This window comes from Borostomias antarcticus (genome assembly GCF_949987555.1).
Source record: "Borostomias antarcticus genome assembly, chromosome: 24".
NCBI classification, from domain to species: Eukaryota; Metazoa; Chordata; class Actinopteri; order Stomiiformes; family Stomiidae; genus Borostomias; species Borostomias antarcticus.
In genome coordinates this window covers 12,013,190-12,032,939 of record NC_140257.1, presented here as the reverse complement: position 1 = coordinate 12,032,939, position 19,750 = coordinate 12,013,190, and the positions used below count along the sequence as shown (strand labels likewise).

Genomic DNA, 19,750 nt, shown 5'->3' with positions numbered 1-19,750 from the left:
AACATTTAATTGTTACCTAATTATACAGCATTGTGAAATACGGGAAAACTTCATGAAAATAGACAAGGGGTCATTTTAATTGCCCAGTCTTCAATAGTCTTTACAGAATTCTGAAATCAAAATTAAAAATTGAAATTACAAAATAAAAATAACTTGAGGAGTGGAGTGGAGAGTAACTCCATACAGCCTGTAACTTTACTATGAGACGCAAATATGTCAGACCCTAAATACACAAAAACAACAATTAAACTAAAAACAAAACCAATTTACTTCTTTGTGCGAACTCAAAGGGGCTTGGGGCTCATTGCAAGCTTATCAGCTCAGTTATCGCTAATAATTACAGCAGTCTATTGAAGACTCCAGAGGTCATACTTTAACTTCTTTCTTCTTTTGTTTTCTGTTTTCAGACTTATTTCCAGAACCGCCTGCAGAAAAACAAGTGTGTGACATAAACAGGCCGTTATGGCAATACAACTTCTATCATCCAAAATGGGTTCATTCAAGAATGTTCTAAAATTGCGCACAGAATCCAATAATGTCAGTTTGACCAAGTCCAAGATACCTCCTCGATGGCCTCCTCGTCCGCCCCTGGAACCTCCCCTTCGTCCACCCTTGAAACCTCCTCTTCCTCTGCCTTCACTTCCACTCTCGTCGCCCCCTGGTTTCCCGCTGAAGCCCCTCCCGAGGGCCCCTTGGGTTCCCGGGGGTCTGGCGTAGTGCACAATCACCTTGCACCCATCTATCTCACAGTCCTCCATGGCTTCCTTAGCAGACCTGCACTCTTCTGGGCTTTCAAAGTCTACAAAGCCGAACCTGAGAGGCAGTTACATGTTTTAGTATGAAAATGTCAAGAGCAACACACTGTGAGCCGACGCCTTTTTTATTTATTTAACCAGGCAGGTCAATTAAGAACAAATTATTACAGCCTGGCAAGAGGCGAAAGGTATCTCGAGGGGCAGGGGATAATTTGCCCCGAGAGCTAATTTTCTGCCACTTACCCCCTAGAAACACCTGTGTCCTTGTTTGTGGTGACACGGGCACCGACTGCTCCTTCAAAGGTACTTTTCAAAGTCTCCTCACTGGTTTCCTTGGCCAGGCCAAAGACGATCAACGTCTTTGCGAGAACTACCAACACATTGCACACACAATAGTTGAATAACTTTTAAGAACTTCTATCACTCAAACGCTTGGCTGAATCACACTTCTGATGAGAAAGGTGCTTTTCAGTTTAAAATTGGTCTCAATCTACATTTATATTCGAGTCATTTAGAGGCTTTTATGCAAAGTGACTTACAATCTTGTTAAGTGCCTTGCTCAAGGGCACAACGGTAGGCAACCCTCACTGTGCTTGTCTTACAGTCATACACTACCTTGTTCACCCTCAGGTCTTAACTGGCTGAAGTCTATTCTGATGGCTCTTCCACCAATCTCTGCGTTTTGTGACGATTCCATAGCTTCTTTGGCATCATCTTCACTTGCAAACTCAATGAAGGCGTATCTACAAAGAGAGTGAACAAAAGGTGAGTGGGTGGGTAAAAGCGTATTACTATTATTAATTTAAAAATGTAACTAAAACTGCAGATAGTTAAACAAGCCTTCCCTCACCCTCTTGATTTGCCATTGTTCTGCTGTATTCTGACACCGACTGCTTTCAGAAAGACTTTTTTCAGGGCTTTTTCTTTTGCCTTGTACGGCAGGTTGCTCACCATCAAGGTGTTGGTGGGAGTTGGCTCAGCTGTGGAAAAAAAAGATTTGTTGTTTGTTTTTATAATACAAAGTAAATAACAGTTCAGAATATACAGAATGCTGAGATATTCAAGCATTTCAAACCAGCCTTGGCTCTCCATTAGAAAGGTTACAATTGTACCTGGAGCTTTTTTGGCCTTGTGGTTACTCTTTTCTCCTAAAAAGTCAACAATGATGATGCGGCCACTGATTTCTGTCCCTTGTTTCTCCTCCAGAACTTTTTCAGCAATGGCTGCTGTTTGGAACTCCACAAATGCAATTCTGTTGAAATAAAACAAGCATAAACTTTGGTAACAATTTATTTCAAGGGGTATGCATGACACTTTTTTGCGCACATGCGTGAGGCAAAATGCGCACATATTATACCCACAACAGGGCTCGAGACTACCACCCAAATGGCTGCATATGCGACCATTATTTTTGAGAATGTGCGAGTTAACAGTTAAGCTTAACATAGTCACATTTGTGCGAGTGCATGATGATCAAGGCTAAGCACTTATGTATTTCCATACTATAAGATTCCTTCATGTGTCATGTCATGGTTATGACACTCATGTCAGTCGTATGCATACCCCTTCAAATAAGTAGTACCCAAACGTATTTATTCCTTATGTTGTACAGTATATGTTTATTTACGAAGTAGGAGTTGTACAAGCATACTTTTAGGATTTAGCCCTTACTCAGCAGCTTATATGTCTCACCCTTTGCTTGGGCCATCACTGCCACCAAGAAATCTAATGACGGCTGCCTCGTCAAAGACTTTCTGTAGGTCCTCCTTGGTTGCTGAGTACGGGATGTTCTTCACAAACAAAGTTCTGGCATCTTTAGCTGTCAACAAATAATGGTTAAAAAAAATAACGTGACACCACAAAGTGTTATCCTCGATCCACAAGTGGATATCAGACCAACCAATGAATGCAAGCCTGTGGAATCGGTGAAATAAGCACATACCTTCTTTGTCACTTGGTGTGTGTTCTTTGACCTTAGCCTTGCCAATCCTTATCTGCTTGTCCAGTATCTTCTCTCCATTAAACTCCAAGGCTTTGGTCAAGTCTTCTTCTGTGTGGAAGTCTATGTATGCAAATTTCCTAGACCAGGCAGAAAACATTGTTTTGATTGAAATGGAGCGAAACATTTTACTTTTTTTTTTAATTTAACCTTTGTTTATTCAAGTGAACCCACAGAACAAGGTCTCATTTTCAAAAGTTTTCAAAGTGCTGAATGATAAAGTGTCACGCTGTTTCTAGGTGGTAGAGGCAGCATGCATATAGTTCACCATAGTCAAGTACTGACAGGAAAGTAGACTATTATTATGTGAATCTATTCCTAAAAAAATCACTCAAACGTTTTTAATTAGTTCCTGTTTTTTGTCTGGGAAATATTATAGCATCTTTAGGGTTCAAGTATATTTAGTTCAGTAAGATGTCAGGCACTCACCGTGAGTGGTCCAACCTTACTGTATATCCTCGATCAGAAGACTGTGTGTTGTGAAGAAATTTGCTAGTGAATCTTTGACTTCCTCATATGTTTTAGAGGTGTTCAGATTGCCAACAAAAAGACAAAAGCCTGAGAAGAATCATCATGTGAGTTAGTACACCGAGAATAATAATCAACAAATAACAATAAGGCCAGAGATGAGAGCGATATTCATTGTTTTTGGCAATCATACCATCATTAAGCAACTTCATTTTCTTAGATGGAGAGGTATCCTTTGAAGATTCCACTTTCCTTTTTCCAGAAGTTACTGGAATAATTGGAGATTTTGATTGTTATAAACACATCTCTTGTCAACCCTAAAACTTCTGAAAATAAATCAAAATAAATACAATCTGGCAACTACTCTTACTTTTGTCATTCTTCTCTTTGACCGCTTCCTGAATGTTTCCGTTGGTCTCCTCAACATGATCACCTTCTGCCATCTTTGGCTCCTCCACTGACGCTGCACACTCAGAGTCCATCTGCTCCTCCTCAGAACCTAGAATTCAAGGATCTGAAAATGACCTTTCACTGTCTATAAGCAATACTACTTTCAAGTAATGTCTGATGACCTAATGAGGTCTCTGTACCTTTTCCATCTTTCACATCCTCCTCATCCTTCCCTTCCACAGGATCTTGTTCATCAACAGGTGGTACTACCTCTGTGCCATCTTTATCTCCCAAGATTTTAGCATCACTGTCCTCCATTGCCGTCTCGACATCAGTGGGAGCGTTAGCAGTGGCAACTAAGTCGTCTGACACTTCTGCTGGGAGAGGAAAGCCTGTCAGTCCATTTTATGATTAATTGCTGGTTCGAGACACTGTCTTCATTCTACAAACATTCAAATCCTTCACAGCTTCTTTGGGACAATACCTACCAGAGTTGTCAATCTGTTTATCTTCACTGGCTTTCTTGACAGAAGTCTTTCCAGCTTTTTTTCTAGATGCTGCTTCCTTTGTAGTTGTGGATACAAAAAGGTTTAGGTAATTTATTAATGCATTGCAATAGAACACAGGTGCCAAGTCCTCAACGAAGTAACCACATCACCCAAGTGTAAAACTCACTATAGTACAGTTGTCAGTGTAGCTAGCGTTAGCCATGTAGCTAGTTGAAATGAATTTGCCCTCATGGTAGGGCGACTAGGTAGGTCCATAACAACTTCAACAACAACCGAATACACTATGATATTTTGGTGTAAAGACCACACTTACTTTGCCTGATTTCGACATGTTTTCTGTTACCTCAACACAAACGACTTGACTATAATGTTACTGTAAGCATGCTGGTTATTCACATGTGTGAGCCGTGAGTGGAGTGGGACCATATCCGCTGCATGATCCAATCACATCCACGTATTCACTCTCGCGCGTGTGTACTTCCTTTTCAGTGCTTCGGTCCAATCCGCATCTTATGAGGAACTACGGGGCGTGATATGTGGTGATTGACACATGGTTCATCCAATCACATCCAATGTATTTTTGAAAGCGCCTGCCTTTTTTCAAACCGTTTCCAAGGGTAGTTATTTCTGTGTAAACCATCCGATTCGTCTCAATCGACACAGCAGAACGAATCTACGGTCTGTCAAGATAACAGTTTCAGGTAAAACTTTTCAATTAATTGAACTGTGAAATGTAATTGACTGTAAAGCTCGATTGCTTGCTTGACAACCAACATTGCTTGCTAGCTAACGTTAGCCAACGAAACCAGCCATTATCAAAATGCCATTTCATGGTTAACGTTAGCCAGCTAGCTAACGTTAGTGCTAACTAGCGAGCTCAAAGTATCTGCCAATATTGGTGTAATGTGCCTTCTCGTTTGTCAAAGCCTTGCTTTGCCTGTCATTTGCGAACATGTCATTGCCACGGCACGTAACGTTAACTAGCTTTCATTTACAGCCCACTTAGGCCTTTATGGTAACCAATCCACTTGCAAACAAGTGCACCGTGAACCAGTCGTCCCTCACCCATGATGCATGTCAGCCTGTAAATTAACTTTACAGTTGTTGAATGAAATTGGTCGTCTTGTTGTCGAACGAGCCGTTAGGAAAATCGACTAAATGACATAATTGGATTCCTCTCGGCCCTCAGAATCTAGCTAACCAGCTAGTCTAGCCCCATATGTGATTCTAGCCTGGGGCCTATTTGCAGTTGTATCCGGTCTGATGGTGATCCCCCTGTCCAAAAACAGGGCTACCCATAAACCTACAATGTGACACAGCAAGAACTTCTAATGGAATAGGCTACTTCGTTTGGTATGTCCATGTTTTATTTGAATCCGTAGCGCCTGGCGAGACTAGGCTGCTCGATTCGTCATTTGTGTGGCAGGATACCAGCTGTGACAGGATACCAGCTGGCTCTAGACAGGAAGCCAAGCGAATAGAAACCAGCCTGGTAACGCGAGGCTAGCTATATGCGTGCCGCTTCGCTAATATAGGAGAAAGGGACCAGACAGGTTTGCAAGTTTTGTTGAAGTGTCAAGCAACTAAGGCATCTTGCTGCTGTTTTGTGCCTAAACCCTAAAGTAAACTTTAGGGTCTCTATTGGCCACACAGTGAGATACGCAACACACGTGAGTGAAGGGCAACACACCACACCCAACACACGTGAGTGAAGGGCAACACACCACACCCAACACACGTGAGTGAAGGGCAACACACCACACCCAACACACGCACACACGTCTCAGGTGGAAATTGTTCCTCGATTCCTCCCATCCACGCCCCTCCTCCAGGGGCAGCGAGGAGCTGTAGGCAGCAATCGTTCACGGCACCCGGAGACCAAGTGCTCAGTCCAGGTCCTGGTCAGGAACAGGACATGCCTGATATCAGACAGAATTGTCAACTCGTTACACTCTGTTGAGAACTTCAGTTTGACATTGCTTCCACTCTTACTGGTGGTTAATCATTTCCATGAGGGAGGGAGATTCGATTATAATGTCATTGCTGAGGCATAGCCATGACAACCATAGACAAACTAATGACAGCACGGAGCGAAGTGAAACAGTAAGTAAGTAAGTCTTGCTCAAGGACACTTCGGCACACTGCCGGGAGCGGGATCGAATCGGGGACCTTGCAATTCCCAGCCGGCCGCTCTACCTCCCGAGCTATGTGCATTTGATGCTGAGCCCAATCTTTTCAGGCTTAGGGATAGTCTGGAATTTTTGAATTAGAGTCTAATTTTCGACTTGCCTATAATGTTGTTGACTGATGGAGATCATTTGCAGCTGATTCCATGCTATCCTTCGTTCTGGCTTTCACGTCTTGCTAATGCTAGCACAATCAAACCGAACCGGCTAGCATTCAAAGAAAACTAACTCTAAACAAGTAAGGACGCCAGATAAACTAAACTCCTCGTCGAAGTCAGACCTTCTCTTTCAAACATGGCCATTGCAACTTGTTGTTTTGATAGTAAGAGAATAGTCCGCTGTTCTGTTTGTTGTTGTGAAGACAATAGTGCCGGCTTGTTATGTATGTATCGCTCCGCCTCCCTATTTACAGAGAGAGCCATATAGGTCTGAACAAACAAATGGGTTCAATGATAGTTGGACTTCAAAAATGATGGTATAAAAACTGAAATGAGCCCCTGACAGACTGTCCTCATATTTGATTTGGTTGCACTGCAGTGTGTTTGTTAGTTTTCTTTGAATGCTGGCTAGTTTGGTTCGATTGTGCTAGCATTAGCAAGACGTGAATGTCTGAATGAGTGAAAACATGGAATCCGCTGCAAATGATCTCCATCAATCACCAACATTATAGGTAAGTTGAAAATGAGGCCCTAGTTCAAAAATTCCAGACTATACCCATAACACGCTGACATTGATATTGTTAATACTGTAATACCTAGCTACATTAGTGTCTTTTCAATCACTGCTTGTCCAGGGAGAGCTAAATGGACCCCCCTCGCCAAACCAAGGGAGCCAACCGGAATCGGGAAGCCAAACGTGGTCAAAGCCACTCCGGCACACCCCTTCAGAAAGATGGCTATGCCCGGCTTCTCAGCCAGCACCACAGTAGCAAATTCAAATCCTTTCTGGAGCAATATGCACAACAGTCATTAAACGTGGGGGAAGAGTATGTACCAAACACACCGGGCAAGGCCCACAGTGACAGACAAGAGATACCACAGCGAAAAAGAGACCATGCTTTCAAAGAATTTTCAGACTCATCTGACTACTCCCCTTCTCCCATGAAAGACAAAGTGGAAGAGAGCTCCATGTCTCTGTACATGGACAAGCTCAGCAGCCGGGGGGCTCGGCAGGACGCTGAGAGGAAGGAGGGGGTCTCTGATAGGCTGCGGCGTGGCGAGAGGAGGGACACCACCACCAGTCAAGATGGAGATGTGGATTCGGGTGAGGAGATGTTGAGTCTGGTCAAACAGAGAGACTCCCAGCAGCAACAGCAGAGGAGAAACAAAGACCATGCAACGAAAGGGCCCACTGGTAACCAGGGGAACAATGATATGAGAGGCCAAGCTGGTTCAGGCGGGCAAGAGCATGAAAAGAAGAAGTCAAAGAAGAAGAATGTGCCAAAGAACAACTTGGATGACAAGACAGATGGGGCCTTCCAATCCAACGGTGATGTGGAGATGGCCAAATCCCCTCATCATAAAGCCAAAAACATGCAACCACAAGGTAAACTAACTGACCATCATCTTAAAGGCATGTAGGCTATTTATTGAAATGCTGAGATGTCAATGTTGGTGAGATAATCAAGTCTTTTGTCTTTGCTTTGTGTCATTAAATGGAGAGGTGAAGGCCAAAATGATTGAGTTGATGATGAATGAATCTGCTTTCAGCCTCAAGTGCCGGCTCCCCCGCTGACAAGGGTAAGAGGAACAGAGGAGGCCGGGGATCCAGGAAGCAGGTGTTTGACGCCTACATGACTGCCCAGGATGTCTCCCATGGCCTGAAGAGAGACCAACTCATTCAGGTAAAATGACAGACTATTTCAATGCTATTAGTGTAAGATAATGCATTTGTTGCCACTTTGTGTAAACCGCAAGCTAAATTAAAGAACTTGCATATCTTCCAGGGATCAATAAGGATTAACCCTAAAAGGTACCATGAAGCCTTCATTCCATCACCAGTAAGTATACTCCTTTGTCAAACTTATATGTATTTCAATGAAATACATTTGTCAACTCTGACAGTAAGAAATGTCCCTACAGGATGGCATGAGGGATATATTCCTGGATGGGATCGTAGCCAGGAACAGGGCCTTGAACGGGGATGTGGTGGTTGTGCAGATCCTCCCTCGAGAACAATGGAAGGTCAGCTCCTGTTGGTCTTGTTGCCATGGAGGAATAAGCAAAATGATGCACTGTGATCTCTTGTTGATTTTACAGATGCCATCATGTGTGATGTGTGTGTACATCTAGGTGGTGAAGTCAGACACTGACTGTGAGGGCGCTAGTGAGCCGGAGGGCCAGGCTGGGAAGACCCAAACACCAGGGAAGAAGAGCAGCAAGCACCCTCCCAGCCCTAAGAAGAAGAGCAAGCGCCCTCCCAGCCCCGATGTCATAGTGGAGGACCAGTACAGTGACCAAGAGGAGATTGTTAGCAGGGCTGAAAACCTCAGCCTTGATGCCAAAGGTATTGGACTTAGGAGGCTTGACTTCAGACACATTGTCGACCTCCAAAACAGTCATTCTGTACAGCGCTCCTTAAATATTTTCCCCCACCCATTGTGATTCACCAGAAAGAGAGAGTGTGAAGAGAGATGTTCCCTCAACCCCCAACTCCAATGGAGAGATACTTCAAAGGACTGCCAAGGTATGCCGTATTTTGAAAACGAAAGGCAGGTCTAGCTCTTTTTGGATGACATTATTGACTCTAATAGTCTATGCTCGGTTGAGTCTGATGACGTGCAAGTCACCCTTGACTCTTTTGTAAAAACATTCAATCACTTTGTGTATAAATGTGTCCCTTCTAAACAGACTAGGATTAAAGATAGAATTGCACCATGGTTTTCTAGTGATCTGACTACCTTGTTTAATGATAGGAATTGTGCCTGGTCCTGTGCCAGACGCAGGAGGGATAGCCAGTCTTGGGTTTCTTTTAGACAACTTAGAAATAAATGCACAACAGCTGTGAGGAAAGCTTAATCTGACTACTTTTTGGATTTAGTCTCTAACTCCTATTCAAACCCTGCAAAGTTCTGGGGTGCAGTGAACTTAACTAAAACAAACCCTCTAGTTCACTGCCCTTGTCTATTAATGTTGATGATCATGTGCTCTCTGATCCAAATGATATTTGTTTTGCTGTTAATAAGCTCTTTACTGAGGCTGGGCACCTATTTGATAGGTTGCGTACTGGGCTGGCTCCCTTGGATACTGATTCTGGTTGCATTCCCCCTTTGGACCGTGTCTCTCATTTCTCCTTTCAGCCTTTTACACCTAGTGAAACGCTAGAATCTTGCAATCTGTAGACCTTAAGTGTTCTACTGCGGAGGACAATCTAGATTAATTTTTTATAAAACTGGCAGCCCTAGTCATTAGTGAGCCGTTGTCATGCTTTTTAAAAAATCTCTCCATTGCTTCAGGTATAGTTATTATTATTATTTATTATTGTACATTGTATTTGTTGTTATTTGTGTATCTGTGTGAACTCGACAACACTGTAAATGAGGGAAACCTCAGTGCGTTAGGAGTATAAATAAAGGTTTGAATGAAAGATGGAGAAAAAGTGAACTGTCATCAAAAGTTTCCTCCTGTCCTTCCCTTCTCTCCTAGGTGGTGTACATTGTTGAGAAGAAACACTCGCGGGCAGCAACAGGCTTCCTCAAGTTCCTCCCAGACAAACCCTTTGCTATGTTCTCCCCCGTTGACCACCGGGTGCCTCGTATAAATGTCCCCCTGCCGGACTGCCCGCATGACTTTTGTTCCCGCCCCGGAGACTACGCCAGCACTCTGTTCATCTGCCGCATCACCAGCTGGCCAGACGACAACAACTTTGCTGAGGGGTGGGTGAAGAACTACCGTCACCAACGTTGGAACGCTGGCTGCAACACTAGCACCACCATGTACTGTAGCATCGCCCTCGTAGGAAATATCCCTAGTGTGTTTCCCTAGAATGTTTATTGTGTGTTTTGGATGTGTCACTCAAGTCGCCTGGCTAAGACCCTGGGCCAGGCGGGGGAGATAGAGCCGGAGACGGAGGGCATCCTGATGGAGTACGACGTGGACTTCTCCGAGTTCTCCGGTGAGGTCCTGGGCTGCCTGCCTCAGATGCTGCCCTGGACCATCCCCCCGGAGGAGCTGTCCAAAAGGAGAGACCTGCGGTGAGAAGCATATACACAAACACACAGCTAGTAACACAGGTAGCAACACGGGCACATCTAATGGCTGGGTGCTGCATATGGAAGTATATGAATTTGTTTACTTGAAATTAACAAGAGAGGAAAACCCTTTGCTCTCCTAACGCTCACACAGACCTGTTGTTTACTGCTCAGGAAGGAGTGTATATTCACCATCGACCCGGCTACCGCCAGGGATCTGGACGACGCCCTGTCCTGCAAACCTCTTCCAGACGGTACGTCAGCCGAATTGGATGATCTCGGATTGACAGGTTTTCAATCATCAACGCTTATTTTGATCAATTCCTATTTTGCTTTCTCCTCTCTCAGGTAATTTCGAGCTGGGCGTTCACATTGCCGATGTGAGTTATTTCGTGGAGCAGGGCAACGCGCTGGATTTCACCGCCAGCCGAAGAGCCACTAGCGTTTACATGGTTCAGAAGGTCTTTGTCCAGAACGTTTTCTAACTCCCATTTTCCAAATTTTTATTTTCTTGATATATCTTGTGACCCACACACACATTAATAAAGTTTGATATTGAATCGGTCGTCTGCAGGTGATCCCCATGCTGCCCAGGCTGCTGTGTGAGGAGCTGTGCAGTCTTAACCCTCTGACCGACCGACTGACCTTCTCTGTCATCTGGAAGATCACTCCTCAGGGGAAGGTAGTGCACTGGACATGGCTGAACCCTCCACACAAAGCTAATACACTAAACGGATATGCCACTCACTACACTTATCATTTTACTGACATTTGCAACGTTCTCTATCTCCCCCTCGTCCCTTCATCAAGATCTTGAGCGAGTGGTTCGGTCGTTCGGTGATCCGCTCCTGTGTGAAGCTGAGCTATGACCATGCCCAGAGCATGATCGAGGCCCCGGACAAGTTGTTCTCGCCAGAGGAGCTGCCGCCCGTGGCGCCTGACTACCCCATCGACGAGATCCACCAGGCCGTGCTCAACCTGCACGGCATCGCCAAGCACCTCCGCGCCCAGCGCTTCGAGGGAGGGGCTCTGAGACTGGACCAGGTCAGTGGGGGTGTAGAAATATAGACCCTGCTCTTATTCTCTCTGTCTCTCTTTCTCTCTCTCTCTCTCTCTCTCTCTCTCGGAGTGGAAGAGTAGAGTGATTGTGTGGTAGAAAAATAAAGGCGTTGCCCTTTTATTCTTGTTTTGCAGCTGAAGCTGTCTTTCACTCTGGACCGAGAGACGAGCATGCCTCAGGGTTGCTATATCTACCAATACAGAGACAGCAACAAGTAAGTGTCCAGTTACATTGGTATAAAAACACCGGAGTTAGTATGTAACAGTTTAGACGCACTGAAAGGGATCTCTCCACCAATCAAACTGAAGTTGTCCACGCCCTTTTCTGCCGTTTCATTCCTTCCTTTGTCCTCACCTCTTCAAGAAGTACTTCCTGGATCCTACTCATGCACTTTAGCTTTAGCACTATGCTCTTAGTCACTTGTTTAGACGGGAGATGCACTTGTGAGTTCTGCCGATTAGTAGTACACTGACACTACCTACGTAAAATGCAATTATCGTAAGTCGCTTTGGATAAAAGTGTCTTGCTAAATGACTGATGTCATCTGTGAGTGTGAATGTCCGTCCGCAGGCTGGTGGAGGAGTTCATGCTGCTGGCCAACATGGCCACGGCCCACCAGATCTACCGAAGCTTCCCCCGCCGCGCCCTGCTGCGCCGCCACCCGCCGCCCAAAACCAAGATGGTGGACGACCTGCAGGAACTCATGGACCAGATGGGCCTCGACATGGACTTCTCCTCGGCGGGAGCGCTCCACGTGGGTAGACGACCTCTGGGACCGGCGTGTGTGTGGAGAAATGTCATTCGGCGAGGGGTTGTGGTAGTTTGACATTATGGCCTCTGTTGCTTTCCCCTCCCCTCACAGAGGAGTCTGCATGCGGCCCTGGGGGACGATGAACACACCGTCGCCAGGAAGGAGGTCATCACGCACATGTGTTCCCGACCCATGCAGGTATAGGAACAGGATGCCCCCCCCCCCTCTCCGCCATCTTATCTGCCGCCCCATTGTTGTGCAAGTCTCTGCATTCAGCGTCGGCTCACTTTCGGTCTCCCCCAGATGGCCATGTACTTCTGCACCGGGTGGCTGAAGGACGAGGCCCTGTTTAAACACTACGCCCTCAACGTTCCCTCCTACACGCACTTCACCTCCCCGATCAGACGCTACGCTGATGTCATCGTCCACCGCCTGCTGGCGGCATCCCTGGGTGGGTGAACCTGTGTGTGTGTGGCAAACAAAGGTTTTGTTGTGCTGCAGGGTAGACTGGGGACATTGTCTCAAAGTGTGCTGTAAAAGGCAGAGAGATTTCGGTCTGTTGTGGAATAGTAATGAAGAAAGGGACAAAGCGCCCTCAGATTTACATCCCACAAGTCTGTGTAGAGGCATTTGTTTGTCCCACTCTACGATCAGAGTCCCACGAATGTTGTTGCTCCTCTTGTCTGTTCTCCTCTCCCTTGTTTATGCAAAGAGAAACCTTTTCAAGTGTTTTCAGACCTGCAAACTTGTCACCTTTGGGCTACAGTCACCTTTTTATGTTAACCATGGTAGTTTCAGTGAATCTAGAGGGTTTTAGTTTTGTATGTTGTCACCTTTTTCACTACTCCAGAGTTTGCAGGTCTGGTTTTGCGTTCTCCTTCTTTTAAAATGTATTCAGTTATGTGTGTGCATGAGAGGTGTGTGTCAGATTTGAGGCTATAGTGTGTACGTTCTCCTTCATAACGTGTGTCTTTGTGTGTCCGTGTGTGTGTGTGAGCAGGTTGTGGTCCTCAGATGGAGCTGAAAGAAGAGGAAGTCCAAAAGCAGGCCTCACACTGTAACGACAAGAAGACCGCCTCTAAGAGAGTCCAGGAGCTCAGCGCCGACCTCTTTTTCGGAATCTTCGTCAAGGTACTCTCTCGACTGTACAGAGTACAGACCCCTCCGTGCATGAATGAGCAACTAGAGCCTCTCTGACATTTGTGAGTTCTCCGGTTATGATCATTGCTGAACAGAGCCCATAGCGAGTCATATTTACATCACTGTAAGGCACATGGTGCAAGGCACAGGATGGCCTCAGGGGGGGGGTGTTGACCGCTGCGTGTTCCAACAGGAGTGTGGCCCCCTGGACTCTGAGGCGATGGTCATGGGGGTGCTGAACCAGTCCTTCGACGTGCTGGTGCTGCGCTACGGGGTGCAGAAACGCATCTACTGCAAAGTGAGTACGATCCCTGGATGTGATTCCCCCTCCGTGCTGCGATGTCTGGACATGTTTTTTTTTCTGTCGAATCACAGAAGGATATCTGAGTCAAGACAAGTTTTTGCGCAACGAGAGATTAGAGTAGTGATAACGGGGTTTTTTGTCTCCTCCTGCAGGGTATACCAGGCCTGGACACGTTCCACTTCAACAAGGTGGGCAAGCAGTCAGAGATGACACTGGTGTGGTCCTCAGAGGGCCCTGGAAAGCCCCCCATACGACAGGTAAGACCACACATGAAGATGGATAGGTGGTTGCTGGCTTATTTTTTTGTATGATCTTAAAGGTATAATATGTTATATGTGGATTATCTCCCCCATCTAGTGTCTAAAAATAAGAACTGCAACAACACAACGTATTGGTCGCCAAAATGCTAGAGAATGCACTGTTTCAGTCATACTGTGATAAGATCTTCACTCCGAGAGGAACATAATGTTACACTAATCAGTAATCACAATCAAGTATTTCAGAGTGCCATGTAATAAGTTACGTTAGATGCTGTAGTGTGGAGATAACGTTAGGTCTGGCTATGCTTGCTTACCGGTCTAGTAGAAAGTAGCCATGTCACCATGCGACTTTATCCCATGAAACTTCATAAACTCCATCCAACGAGCAAAGGCTGGCCTGATTATTATCCGACTTTTGCTCCTTCGGTCACTGAGCTTTTGAGATTCGTATCGCACGGTTTGCCGGGGCTCAGGCGGAGAAGCAGTACGACGAAACTCTGCCATTTTACCAAACGTTTAGCTGATAAGAGTGAGCAGAAGTGGACGGAAAAGCTGCCGTTTTATCGGTTGTATCAGTCTGAACAGCACTAACAGCCTTATCAGCAGCTTAACCTATAAAAGAAAATGTCACAGGCCTCTTACTTGCCCTTACGCGCAAATATCTTTAACTAAACCAGATGTTGAAAGCACAGAGAACGTTGGTGTTTATAGTTTCCTTTATGTAAAGATATGTTCCTGATGTTTACCACAGGAGATCGCTATCTTCACTATGGTGGATGTGCAGCTCAAGGCAGACGAAGCTCCTATGAAATACAGCGCTCTGCTGCAGAGGCCCACAAGTAACGGGTCATGAATGTCCACATGTGCCCTGGCACACAGAAGTTTAAACACACACACAGACTATTTTTAAATCTTCAGTGGACTTGCACATGTTTTTTATGGATTAGCAAAGATATGTTTCTTTCATTTGCCTGAATCACTTAAGGGGAGATGCTACAGGTGAATAGGATTATTTTCTTCCTTTTAAGATATCTTCATGAATTTTTACGTTGATTTCTTTTATTATTTTATTACACTTTCTTTTAAAATTGTTTAAATATGCAATTAAGCCAATATCTCATTAAATATGCTTATATTTGCATATATTTTGGTACCTAATGTCTAAGCAATGTATAGTCAGGCTTAAAGTTTTACTTTTTGTTTTGACAATATTGTACTTAATGTTTTACAGAGGGGTTTGTGGATAGCTTATTATAAAATGAAAATATACTGCATACACCAATTAAAAATGCAACCCGAAATGAAAGGACGACAAGATATTAAATTCTGTAAATCTCTGCAGATTACATCTGAGAGTCAGTATGTAAGGTTTAGTGAATTCACCTCCCCTGGAAGTTGAGAGGATTGGTACAGTGATTAAAAAAAATCATTTTGAGAAAATGGCCGATAAAGATAAGTATTATGAATTCATGTTTACTAGTTCTGATACCCCTTGGAGCACGCAATCAGGAATTGGCCATTTGGGCCATTATACTGTATGCCCTTCTGCCCACCAGAACCCAAGATAGATATCGGAACCAGGCGCCATACAGAATGAATGGTGAAATGGCTCCTGAGCCTAAGTCCCAACTGAATGGTTGTCAATTCTAATTGACTCCAAACTGCTCAAAAGCACATTGGATTCCTCTCCGTCTACAGAATCTGGAAATGACATTTTGTCGGTTTTACTGACCACTAGATCGACCAGAAGACATTTCTTGCAACAACTACTACTGTTGTGATCACTAACATTAACTGTAGCATGAGTGAATGGAGTAGATTTGATAGCTAGCTAGCTTGCCAGCATTAGCCAAACCAAGTTAGCGACTCTTGTACAGGGTGGAACGCACTAATTTAGGGCAAACCGACACCAAAATAATTCTAGAGAAGCTGGAACGCTGGTGCGTGGTAATAGTAAACGCATTGGATTGAACTTTCAGAGAGCAGTGTTTATATCAGGGCAGGGTTCTATTCGGAGCAATATTTCTATTTGCTGGCTTGACTTGGGTGTAGTAGTTATTGTGGCAACCCAGGGGACAGGAAAGACCACAAAACACCAAAGGGTAGCAGCCAAAGGTTTGCAGACAAATGGCCAGAGGTCGGCTCTTTATTTAAACTTAACTCAAGGTTTTACAAATTAAAGATTTCAAGCAAACATGAGGCATCATTCTGTCTGCCTCTCCCCTCCCTCAAAGCTCTTCTGCCTTGATTTTTATCCAGTCCGTTGGATTGGCCCTGGCTGATTGCTCATGGAGCTCAGGTGTGCAGGATCTGCCAGGTGCAAGCACTCAGCTCCCCAAACCACCTCCTGTAGGGTCATGGGAGCTGTAGTTCATTTTGGGACCTTTAGTCCAAGCCAAGCCAAACACCATCCCTGGTCTCTTAGCTGTGCGGGGGTGGTGGTGCCGCGCTGCCTGCATTCCTCACCATACGTGGCAACCCAGGGGACAGGGATGTCCACAAAACACCAAATTGGCAACAGCACACAGAGACCAGGGAGGCGGTTTGCAGGAAAATAGACCAGGGGTTGGCTCTTTAATTAAACTTAACCCAACCTCACACTACCCTTGTCCTTGAAGCCGTGATCTTTATTCAGTCCACTGGATTGGCCCTGGCTGATTACTCATGGAACTCAGGTGTGCAGGATCTGCCAGGTACCAGCACACAGCTCCCCAAACCCCTGCCTGAAGGGTCATGGGAGCTGTAGTTCATTTTGGGACCTGTAGGCCTGTGTCCATCTTGTGGCACATGCTGCCGCCGGTGGCCATTTTGGAGTGCAATGCCACAACACACAGACGCGCGCACACACACAAAAACACATACATGAACACTGAATACTGCATCACTGGCTGATGATTCTAAACTGGACTCTGACTTGGTACTGTATGTGTAGTGTATAGTTTTTCCTGGTATTTTTATATCTACTTCCTTATCCTCATTTTATCTAAATATTTATTTTACTGTGAAGATTAAACTAGTAGAAATTCATGAGGATATATTTAAAGGGAAAACCCTATTCTAACTTCATTTAGGACCTGTCTAAATGTTTTAAATTATAAATTCATAACACAGTTTGGGGGGTAAAGCAATACTTTTATTCCGTACCTTTTTTTAAGCTCTGTGAATGTTTGTTTTATTTAATTTTTTATGATGGTCCACATTGAAATCTTGGGAATTGCACGTTTAATATAGTTATAGTATACAAGTTATAGTAGAAGAATGATGAAAAATCTGAATGAGTAGAAGAAGAAGAAAAGCCATTTTGCCTGTAGTGTCTCCCCTTAACTGTGAAAAAGCCACAAATGTGCAATGAATGAAAACATTTATTTTGCAGTTAAAGACCTTTGAGGTCATTGGATTATTGATAAATTATATACACAGTCTTTGTGTGACGATAGCTTGAACTATTTTCAGTTTAATACTCGGGGCTGGGTGCCCCAGACAGAGGACCCTTTCACACCTTTAGTTTGCCTCTAGTTCACTAAATTTGGTCTGAAGACCATGTGTCATTTGTTTACAAATGGATGGTTCTCTTAACATAGGACCATGTGAACACTAACCAGACCTAATGAAAAATCCAACAAGTAGCAACTTGCTCTTGAATTGGACCAAATTTAGCAAACTATGGGTGTGGCAGCACCCTAACATTAGTTCTGTACTGAATTTCATCAATTTTATAGTCAAAACTGTAAAACTGGCCATTTCGTCTCAGTGCCATTAAAGATCATTAATAACAATCTTAACAAATTCCAAATCAAATTGCAAACCTCTCCCTATTGACAACTTGCATAGAAACAAAAAGATGAAACTACCACCACATAATTTTATGGATATCAACTGTTTATAGGTGTGTGCATGCATAGTGGTATTTCTAGTGTTTTATTCAAGGCAGGTTAAACCATTCTATGTCTATCCTATGTGCAGTAGTACCCAGGACTGTGACTCTATGTGATAAGTGTTCTGTTGTTGTTTTAACAGTAACAGAATGACTTGAATATGTCTTAACAATGCTACTGTGAATTTCAATTGTGAGGCATTTTTTAATGCATTTTAAAAATGCGTTTAAGTTGCTTTTGTTTGTTAATGCTTTTTACTTTTAAGATGTCGTGTCAAGCTTGCCTGTAGATAGATGCCAAGGTATATACCATCCATGGTTTCTATCTGTTGAAATATCCCATTAAACCAAAACAACGTCAGTCGGTGTTTGCGTAGCTGGGTGTACACCTGGGAGTTAATGATTACCATATACACATACTGTATAACAGCCAAAATGTTCTGAAAGCAGTGATTTAACTGTTTTCTTGTGTAAGTGTGCCTTTTTCTTCTGCCCTCAGCTTCTTTCTTCCTCATCTTGCCTTTATCGGCTTGTTTGTTTACATTGTCTGCAGTGTACCAGGGCTTTACAGTATGAGTATTTCACTCACATTTGGCCCTAAAAATAGATATGCGAACCATAAAAAATAATTTACGAGCACTGATTACAATAGCTACAGGTATAGCCTCAGCCCCATAGGGTAATATGGGAAGGAGTTGGCAGCTAGCATAGCAGCTAGTGTAGCTATATTCCCAGCTCCCATAGGATAATATGGGTGGCAGTTGGCAGTTCATTTTCTCCTTTGAAAAAAAATAAATATATATATAGCGTTGAGCCCTGTGTACACAGGAGGTAATACACCGTGAGTTATATTGTACTCATGCTGCTATATTCCAATCAGAAGTCGAGACTTTAGTCTATTTTTAACTGATAAAAATGTTAACACAAAATGGAGAACTGCTCAATCTGTACAACTTTCTTGTCATTGCACAGAGTACTGGGACAAAGAAATGCAGTTTAGCATCTAACCAGAAATGTGAAAGAAACAGGGTTAGAGTTATAAAGTGCATTTTGTATTATACATACTGTACATTACACTGCACTGCTTCTTTCCTAATTCTGTTTAGATGCTTAACTGCATTTCGTGGTCCCAGTACTTGTACTCTGATTAGCGATTCAGCTTTGTCATTGTACAAAGGGACTCTTCTCAGCAGTCAACAGTTTTGATTAGGTTAAATTTTAGGGCACAAAACAGAAATTCCTGTTTTGGTTCAGACTTACAGGAACATAGAACGTTCTCTTTGCATCGATGAAGCTGGGGGCAAAACCACATTTTCTTTCAAACTCCACCTTATTGTTGTCAGTGAGGTGCAGTACTGTAATTGTTAGTGTACACTGAATATCTGTCCTGGTCAGATCTTCTGTATAGAATGCAGAGCACTGGTCCAGGATGTCTGGGGACTGTGCTGTGGTGTCCAGGGCTGTTGTGAATGTGTTGACATGTTATTCCTGTCCACCTGGAAATATACACCTTGATGTGATGCAACAGATGTTATTTTTGATTGCATAGGAGTGTCCTTGTCCATGAGTGTCTTTCACATTGCAGCCCGTTTGGAACACCAAATAAAATAATCTGCTACCCTGAATCTCTCTGAAGTCCCAGTAATGACTGACAGTGCACTGCTCACTGCTACAAGTATGCCAAAGTTGAAAAGATCATGCACGTTTGGCTTCCGTACAATCCCATACCCTTCTTATCAATACAGCATTAAGCTTTGACTGTGAAATGAAATTATGATTGTACGCAAACATTAAAATAAAATGTACGTTCTCTATAGAGGTTATTCAGGAATGAATTATATGCATTCTATATACAGTAGCAATAT

The 19,750-nt window shown here is 43.9% G+C and overlaps 2 protein-coding genes across 3 annotated transcripts; one reads left to right on the top strand and one right to left on the bottom strand.

Annotated features, from left to right (window-relative positions):
- Window positions 1-20: 20 nt before the first annotated feature.
- On the bottom strand, window positions 21-4,502 carry LOC311325407 (nucleolin-like). Its single transcript, XM_084458099.1, has 14 exons — window positions 4,435-4,502; window positions 4,101-4,176; window positions 3,813-3,986; window positions 3,593-3,721; window positions 3,416-3,490; window positions 3,204-3,312; window positions 2,698-2,834; window positions 2,448-2,574; window positions 1,868-2,007; window positions 1,606-1,735; window positions 1,371-1,498; window positions 999-1,125; window positions 563-813; window positions 21-425 (listed from the first exon to the last, which is right to left on the bottom strand). The coding sequence occupies exons 1-14, from the start codon at window positions 4,450-4,452 to the stop codon at window positions 367-369; spliced, it is 1,680 nt and encodes a 559-aa protein (XP_084314225.1). The 5' UTR covers window positions 4,453-4,502; the 3' UTR covers window positions 21-366.
- A 273-nt stretch (window positions 4,503-4,775) lies between these two features.
- Window positions 4,776-19,492, top strand: dis3l2 (DIS3 like 3'-5' exoribonuclease 2; the record flags this gene model as incomplete). Of its 2 annotated transcripts, XM_084458049.1 has the most annotated exons (21): window positions 4,776-4,822; window positions 7,415-7,852; window positions 8,017-8,150; window positions 8,253-8,306; window positions 8,389-8,490; window positions 8,599-8,812; window positions 8,919-8,992; window positions 9,952-10,181; window positions 10,326-10,499; window positions 10,671-10,750; window positions 10,845-10,957; window positions 11,071-11,178; window positions 11,307-11,540; window positions 11,691-11,770; window positions 12,127-12,310; window positions 12,419-12,505; window positions 12,611-12,758; window positions 13,308-13,438; window positions 13,641-13,745; window positions 13,904-14,008; window positions 14,763-19,492. In XM_084458049.1, 20 exons carry the CDS (start codon window positions 7,435-7,437, stop codon window positions 14,862-14,864), a joined length of 2,877 nt encoding a protein of 958 aa, XP_084314175.1. In that variant the 3' UTR covers window positions 14,865-19,492. The 2 variants fall into 2 exon arrangements, with proteins under 2 accessions (XP_084314175.1, XP_084314174.1); XM_084458048.1 differs by lacking the exon at window positions 4,776-4,822 and having other exon boundaries at window positions 7,111-7,852.
- Window positions 19,493-19,750: the final 258 nt, after the last annotated feature.

What these genes read in the sequence shown, in the direction of transcription:
- LOC311325407 (XM_084458099.1), bottom strand. An exon ending in CAAAGAGAAGAATGACAAAA is followed by an intron (nt 3,491 to 3,592) that starts GTAAGAGTAGTT and finishes CAATTATTCCAG; the next exon opens with TAACTTCTGGAAAAAGGAAA. An exon ending in CAAGGCCAAAAAAGCTCCAG is followed by an intron (nt 1,736 to 1,867) that starts GTACAATTGTAA and finishes TTTTTTCCACAG; the next exon opens with CTGAGCCAACTCCCACCAAC.